The sequence below is a fragment of the Myotis davidii genome, unplaced genomic scaffold, assembly GCF_000327345.1.
Source record: "Myotis davidii unplaced genomic scaffold, ASM32734v1 scaffold2707, whole genome shotgun sequence".
NCBI classification, from domain to species: Eukaryota; Metazoa; Chordata; class Mammalia; order Chiroptera; family Vespertilionidae; genus Myotis; species Myotis davidii.
The window spans coordinates 110192-118479 of NW_006297818.1; the positions used below are offsets into that span (position 1 = coordinate 110192).

Here is an 8288-nt window from a genome sequence, read left to right on the forward strand (position 1 = left end):
GCGGGCAGAAAGGATGACTGAAGTGGAGAAACGGACCGTGAAGAGCCCCACCCCTTCCGCCACGGGCCGTGCGGCTTGAGTCAGTAATTGTCACTGGAGCGAAGTGTCATCAATCACGTGCTCTGAGCCATTCAGTTTTCATTCCACTACAGCTAAATCCTGAGACGGGGGTGCAGCGATGTATGTGGTCCCGGGACAAAGGTGGCAGCTAATCACCGCCCCCCCCCCCCCCCCCCCCGCCGAGGCGTGGCTGCGCCGGGCCGCTAACCGGCCGTTGTGCCCACGGAGGAATCAGCGAGGCTGCAGCAATGGGGACTTATGAGCCTGTGGCCTCTCACTGCAAACGTATGTATATTTTAATCCTCCCCCGACGATATTTCTCTGTTGATTTTAGAGAGAGAGGAAGAGAGAGGGAGAGACAGAGAGAAACGTCGATGTGGGGGACACACATCGATGGGCTGCCTCCTTGACTGTGCCCCTGACCAGGGCCCGGGCCGGGGAGCAGCCTGCCACCGAGGTCCGTGCCCTCGACCAGAATCGAACCCGGGACCCTTCGGTCCACAGGCCGGCGCTCTATCCACTGAGCCACACCAGCCAGGGCTCACTGCTAATATTCTGATAGCCCCTCAGCTGGGCATCTGTCCCATCACGCCTCACGCACACAGGGAAGGCGGCTCGCTGTGTGCCCGCTGTAAGCCAGGCACCAGGGAGAGACATCCAACAGGGAATAAATGGCAACACAAGTCAATCGATTGAAACAGTTTTGACCAGGGCTCCCCTTTTAAAGACTTCACCTCGCCCGGCCGGCCGGTGTGGCTCAGAAGTTGAGCGTCAACCTGTGAACCAGGAGGTCACGGTTCGATTCCCGGTCAAGGGCACAGGCCCGGGTTGAGGGCTCAATCCCCAAGAGGGGGCGTGCAGGAGGCAGCCGATCCGTGATCCTCTCTCATCACTGATGTTTCTCTCTCTCTTCCTCTCTGAAATCGATAAAGATGTATTTAAAAAAGCTGTACTCTCTCTCTCTCTCTCTCTCTCTCTCCCTCTCTGGGGTCAATACAAATAAACAGATCTCACCCTCAATGTCTCAGCCGGTACGCGAGGCCCTTAGGCCATGTGAGCCTCTACTTCAGCCCTGGGACCCCCAGACCAGCGAGGACCCAGTGCTCAGGCAGGCCACTCCGCGCCCACAGGCCACGCGTGGCTCCCCACTCGGAGCTCGGTCTCTGCCGCCCGGGACACACTCCGGCCGTCCCCATCATCCAATCCTCGTTATGGTCTAAGCCTGTTCAAAACCAACTGCCCCCCCGTCTCGCGTGACAGCCACACTCAGAGCAATCTCGTTGCCATTGGGGCTGCACTGCCCTGTGTGCTCCTCGGGGCGTCACAGGCCACGAGGCCCGGTGCACGGAATTCGTGCCAGGGGCTCGGCCCTCGCCGCCCGGCTTCGCCCGGAAGCTCATCCCGACGGTCGTTCGGCTGTTCGGTCTAATTAGCACGTTAGCTCTTTATTATATAGGATTACTCGCGCCTCTCCCTCCGTCGCAGGCAGGAAGACTGGGCTGCAGGTTCTACCATTTTCAGAGCCGGAAGTGTGGGAATTAAAGTCATGGGGAGCCCCCTCTCCCCCCAGAGCTTAGGAAAGGAAACAGCTGTGCACAGCCACGTTTTCTCTAACAGTAAACAAACAGGAAACACTGTGGATCCCGATTTGGGGGCGACAGGAAGTCACTGACAGCATCTCAAACTGACACGACATCATGCGGAGATTAAAAACGAACATCGTGACCACTGAGCAGCCAGACGGACGCGGGCCTATGGAATCGGTCATAAATGCAAAGAGCAAAACGCGGGCCTGCTTCTCCCATGAGGATGCGCTTACACAAAACGGACTATTGCGGACAAAAATTATAAAAGGCGATGGGAAGGGAAAGGCAGACTTCCAAGGAGGAAGACCGTCTCTCTTTCGCGCTGTGGTTTCTGTCACTGTTGGTAACACACAGCAATGGTGGGCGCTCCTGGGTCTCACACGCCAGGTCCCTCTACCCTGTCCTCCCGCTGCCCGGAGCGAGCCGACGGCTACGTCGACGGCTAATGGAGCAGATGTGGCGACAGGATGCAGACGGGCCCCGACGGGCGTGAGACAGAGCTGCGGCCGGGCCGGGAGTGTGGCTGCTGGTGGCCGTGCAGACCGACCCGGCCACGCTCATCGGATGCCAGCGACCGCCCCACTGGGTGACGCCCTCGGGCCATAGCTGTGTGCTGCTCACGGCTGTGTCCTCAGCGTCAGCAACCTCAAGGTGCGGCAGGCACGGGCGCGAAGCCGGAGCGGACGGGGCGGGCAGGGGAACACACGCTCGCCCGGCCAGAATCGGGATAACCGGGGAAGGGCTCAAACGAAGCCCTGGCTGGTATTGCCCAGTGGACAGAGCGTCCACCTTCGGACTGAAGGGTCCCGGGTTCGAATCCAGTCAAGAACCCAGGCCCGGGTTGCGGGCTCCATCCCCAGTGTGGGGCGTGCAGGAGGCAGCCGGTCCATGATTCTCTCATCATGGATGTTTCTCTCTCCCTCCCTCTCCCTTCCTCTCTGAAACCAATAACAATATACTGAAATAGACAACATGAAGCAAGATGCCGTTTTCGGACCCAGACTTCCCATAATCCTCCTTACCGAGCACGTCGCTAGTGGCCATGATGTCGCAGGTGTACATGGCGGCCATCAGGCGCTGCGGCTTCACCTGCAGGGCGTAGCGACAGGCCTCCTTCATGGTGGCGATCAGCTGCCCCGACAGGGGCCCGTAGCAGTCCGCCAGGGCCGGCTCCACCTTCTGCGCCGTCCTCTTGTCACCGGGCTCGGGGTGGCCCCCGTCTCCCGGGGCCCAGCTCGCCGCTCCCCCGGGCCCCTCTCCCCCCGGAAAAAAAACTCCCCCGGGCCCCTCTCCCCCCGGCTCCGGGCTCCCGCTGGCTCCTGGCTCCTCGACCTTGCTCTGGTCCCATCTCTCCAGGACGAAGCAGACGCCCATGAGGGGCTCCTCGCACATGGGGCCGGCGAGCGTGGCCAGCTGGAAGCCGCTCACAATGCTGTTGCCCACGTCCCGGGACCGGCCGGCCTCCTGGGTGGCGGCGCCCGCGGGGCCGGCCCACACGGAGCTCCGGAAGTGGGCGCTTTTATTCACTAGTATGTTGGGCCCACATTTCCTGGGGCCGAATGACCAGATTTGGTCCACGGTGTCCCTCCATTTCCTGCCCGTCAGGTGCTGCTCCAGCTTGCCCTTGAACTCCCGGATTCTCTCCTGGGCCCTCTGGGTCAGCTGAGCGCTCCGGCCCTCGCTCAGAGAGGACGTCAGCTGCTCCATGGAACGGATCACCTCGTGGTTTTCTTCCAGAAGCCGCGTGACTTCTTCCGGAAGCGGCACGGCCCGGACGCTGAGCGTGGCCAGTTTGTTGGGCGTTGTCATGGTGACCAGCCCATCGGCGTCCACCTGGACCCCCTCGGGGACTCTGCTGTGGTCGTCCCTGGCCTGGTGGATGACGGCCACCTTCTGCTGCCTGCCGATCTCCTCGTTGACCATGTCCACGCGGGGCGGTTTTGTGATGGTTTCTCGGAAGGGGATGATGGGTTCGGAGACACTGATTTCGATCTTTGCAAACCTACAGACAGGTCCAGGGGGAACATGACAGAAGGTTGTAACAAAAACAGCATCGAAACGCCCACCTAGAAATATCACACAATGAAAATTCTGCAAAAAAACAACAACAACAAAACACAGAAACATAAAAGTTCTTTTACTCTGAGAGAGAAATCACTTTCATTTTGGATTGAAAAGTCTAATGGGAACATTCCTTGTAGTAGGATGTCACTGTTGTGTTCGTTCTCAAAAATAAATAACCCATCTATTTCGATAAGAATGTTTTGAATGGGAAATAAATGCTTTAATAAGATTTGACACATGAGCCCTAGACGGTGTGGCTCAGTGGACAGAGTGTCGGCCTGCAGACTGAAGGGTCTCGGGTTCGATTCCCGTCAGGGCACGTGCACACCTTGGCTGCAGGCTCCCGGTCCTGGTCGGGGGCATGCAGGTGGCAACCCCTCGATGTGTCTTTCTCACACTGGCGTGTCTCTCTGTCTCTCCCTCTTTTCCACTCTCTCTAACAATCAAAGAAAAAAGTATCCTCAGGGGAGGATTTAAAAAAATAATAATAAAATAAAAAATAAAAATGCAAAATGATTCAAGTGCGGAAGTGAGTGTCAGGTGTTAAAAACTAAACCTACGATCCGATAACCCGCGACAGGTCATGTTTCGGGGAAGTCCGTTTTTTGATGGTCGGGAAGCACTGAGCGGCCAGGGACTGCGGCCGCCCTTGCCCGCCCTCCCAGCAGCTGACCTTTCCCGCAGGTCGTCCAGGCAGCGCTGCAGGTGGATCTCCCCGGCGGTGACCAGCACGTGCTCCCCCGTCTCCTGGATTAAGATCTGGACGCAGGGGTCGGCCTGGTTCAGAAGCTTCATCCCTTGGACGAGCTGGGGCATCTCACCTGGATGGACAGGACGACATGCTGATCAGCTACACGATGTCAGACTAGTACAATCTAAGGAGAAGGCCCCGCCCGGCCGGCGTGGCTCAGAGGCTGAGCGTCGACCTAGGAACCAGGAGGTCGCGGTTCGATTCCCGGTCGGGGCACAGGCCCGGGATGTAGGCTCCATCCGTGGTGCGGGAGGCAGCCGTCGATGATTGTGTCTCGTCACTGATGTTTTCATCTCTCTCTCCCTCGCCCTTCCTCTCTGAAATCTATTTTTTTAAAAAAGAGAATGTCCTTGCCATTGAAAGGAAAAGAACGAGATAAACTCTTAAAAGAGGAGTTTGTTTTCCTTGCAAGTGGCGATGAGAAACCTACCTCCTTGTAACTGATCTGTATAGACAGCTAACGTGCGACACTTACGTGCTCAGCAAGATCCCAAAGCGGATCCATACACTCCTTCCGACACTCAGCCCCTGAGCCACGGAACTTGGTCCACTGCACGTACTGCACGCCTAGACTCGGAACAGGGCTCTTCCCTAAACAGCCCCATAAAACCAACAAAAAGGCAAAAGCAGCATTTGAGGTGGTAATCAATCCAGGACACGGCTCCAGGGCCTCCTGTTGAAAATAATAATTTGTGCCGTAGTCAGTCTGACTCGTGGACAGAGCGTCGGCCTGCGGGCTGCAGGGTCCTGGGTTCGATTCCCAGTGTGGGGCGTGCAGGAGGCAGCCGATCCATGATTGTCTCTCATCACTGATGCTTATCTCTCTCTCCCTTCCTCTCTGAAACCAATAAAAATATATATATTAAAAAAAAAAGATACGGCCTATGGAGATGACATTCGGAAGATATTTAACTGGAGTCGTGTAGCTGTGAGAAGCAATGCTCTGACCTCCCAGGCGGGAAGCAGAGATGGCCCCATCCCTGCACCTGCAGGCCGCAGCCTCCCCGGGGAGCAAAGGTGCCTACAGAGGCCTCGTTCCTGAGAGAGGGGTGGCATTCCTCAAAGAGTCGGTGGTCTGGTGGCCTCCTGGTTGGGAGATCACCTCAGTTACAGGCCTGTGAACGGTCCCAGGACACGGCTGAAACAGCGTGCGAGGACTCATGTCTCACACGATGCATTTAAAGAGTGTCATGGCCCGGCCGGTGTGGCTCAGTGGCTGAGCACTGACCTATGAACCAGGAGGTCAGGGTTTGATTCCCGGTCGGGGCATGTGCCCGGGTTGTGGGCTTGATCCCAAGGGGGGGGTGTGCAGGAGGCAGCCGATCTGTGATTCTCTCTCATCATGGATGTTCTCTCTCTCTCTCTCTCTCCCCCCACCCCTTCCTCTTGAAATCAATAAAAATATACTTTAAAATCCTATATAATAAAGCAGTAATGTGCAAATTAACCCTCATACCCTCACAAGATGGCTGCCTATGACCAGGCTGTGTGGGGTGACCAGGCTGGCAGGGTGGCTGTGAGGGGCGACCAGGCCATCGAGTGTGGGGGGGCAGATAGGGGCAACCAGGCTGGTGGGGGAGAGGGGGTTGTGTGCAGTTGAGGGCGACCAGGCCAGCAGGGAGCAGGGGGGCAGTGAGGGGCAACCAGGCTGGCAGAAGGGCACTGAGGGGTGATCAGGCCAGCACAGTTAGGGGTGACCAGGCAGGCAGGCAGGTGAGTGATTAGGAGCCAGCGGTCCAGGATTGCGAGAGGGATGTCCGACTGCCGGTTTAGGTCTGATCCCTGGGCTTAAACTGGCAGTCGCACATCCCCCAAGGGGTCCCGGATTGTAGAGGTGCAGGCTAGGCTGAGGGGACGCCCCCCCACACACGAATTTCATGCACCGGGCCTCCAGTGAATAAATAAGTAAATGGATAAACATGCTTTTAAGAACGAGGTCGTCTTACTTGGGTGCTTTGGCTCGATAGCCACCCTCACGATCGGGGTGGCCTCGAAGCCGAGTGGGATGAAGGGCGGGCAGGAGGGCACGCTGCACAGGGTTGCGGATTTCAGCACGAAGTCCTGAAGGCCCCCGATTCCTGCAGGGAGGAGAGATCTGTGGGTCGGTAAAAGGGGATAAATTCCAAATGTACACGAGAGAAACGAGAGCATCAACCCGGGACACGCGTGACAGGAAACACACTAAGAACCTGCTGCCAGGAACCAGGCCGACTGCACCGACCTCTGGAGCCCTGGACACAGTGTGATTGCAGTGAAAGACCCAGAAATTCACCCGGCCGGTGTGGTTCAGTGGGTAGAGTGTCGGCCTGCGGACTAAAGGGTCCCGGGTTCGACCCAACCCCCAGGAGGGGGCGTGCAGGAGGCAGCCAATTAATCATTCCCTCTTACCACTGATGTTCCTCTCTCTCTCTCCCCCTTCCTCTCCGGAATCAATAAAAATCTATTTTTTAAAGACACAGAAATTCTGCTGGGTTTCATTTTCTAAATGAACGAATCCTGTCCCATCAGATCGCGCCAACGCGCCTACCCTGACCGCAGAAATGACCGTGTCCAGATACGCAGGTCTGAAAACACGAGTTATTTCTAATGATCACGTGTAGTTTTTAAAACGTATTAATTTGAGGAAGAGGAGTCTCTAATGAAATCATCTCTTTGGCACATCGACCTGCACACGGCTCCTGGCTGGTGGCTGCCTCCGCTCTAAGGCAGCGGTTGGTCGGCCACCAGCGGTCCGAGGGCCACGTGTGGTCCCTGAGGTCCGAAAGGTTGGCGACCGCTGCTCTAAAGGGCGTGTCTGTCTGTCTCCGAGGGGATGGGAGCAGAGAGAGGGCCCCCCCAAGAAAGATGGAGGGGTGCCCTGAACCTCACACCCAGAGCAGAGCAGACAACACTGTAGAACCAATGAAGGCCATTTTCAGTGCTTTTGGGTTCAGACAAAGATGAAGGCAGGTGTGGGGGGGAGGCCACCTGCTTCGGAGAGAGGGGCACAGGCGTGTAGCCAGCACCCACTCCCCCCTCTCGGGCTCAGCTGACAAGGGGGCGCAAAGGAGAGGCGTGGGTGCCACCCATGAGCCTCCAGCTGGGGGACAGGCGGAGGCTGCAGGCACGTGAACTTGGAAGGTGGCGGGCGGGTCAGAGGTGTCCCGGTCTGACCGCACAGCGTGGCACCCCCTCCAGCAACCCCGCCTGCAGGCACCCAGAATTCACCATCTCGCAACCTGTGAGGGTAGCTCCAACTGTAAGAAAACCTTACATTATGGCCCGGCCTGGCTCAGGGATTGAGCGTCGACCTGTGAACCAGGAGGTCAGGGTTCGATTCCGCTCAGGGCACAGGCCCGGGTTGCGGGCTCCATCCCCAGTGTGGGGCATGCAGGAGGCAGCCGATCCAGGATTCTCTCTCATAATGGATGTTTCTCTCTCTCTCCCTCTCCCTTCCTTCTCTGAAACAAAAAATACATTTTTTTAAAAAAACAAAGGAAACCTTTTGCATTACGCTGAAGCCCGTGGCCCCCCCGCTGTCCGTTCTCCGCCCAGCCTCCCCGAGGCCCCCAGGAATACGCTGCTGCCACTCTCACCAGCGGCCCTTCGGGGTCTGAAAGCATCTGCCAGGTCCCGTGAGCCTTTCTCTGCCTCACACTGACCCTCGTCAGCTCCTTCGGCCGCTCAGTTCACGGCACAGGGTGCAGGCTGCCCCTTTCCAGGCCTCTCGTGGGCAGGAGACCCGGTCAGACCCACGTCTCCAAGGAGCTACCGCAGTCCCTGTGCCTCCGGGGTCCGGATGTGGTCAGGATCCGAGTTTACTTATTTATTTATTTAAAAAATATTAT

The 8288-nt window shown here is 57.5% G+C and overlaps 1 protein-coding gene across 1 annotated transcript in view; it reads right to left on the bottom strand.

Annotated features, from left to right (window-relative positions):
* Positions 1 to 8288, bottom strand: part of EFL1 (elongation factor like GTPase 1) — a 56722-nt gene that overhangs the window by 5383 nt on the left and 43051 nt on the right. The window contains exons 15-17 of the mRNA XM_006773570.2: positions 6408 to 6539; positions 4384 to 4531; positions 2669 to 3648 (exon numbers count right to left, since the gene is read on the bottom strand). Coding sequence (XP_006773633.1) covers positions 2669 to 3648; positions 4384 to 4531; positions 6408 to 6539 — 1260 coding nt within the window. The remainder of the gene's footprint in view (positions 1 to 2668; positions 3649 to 4383; positions 4532 to 6407; positions 6540 to 8288) is intronic.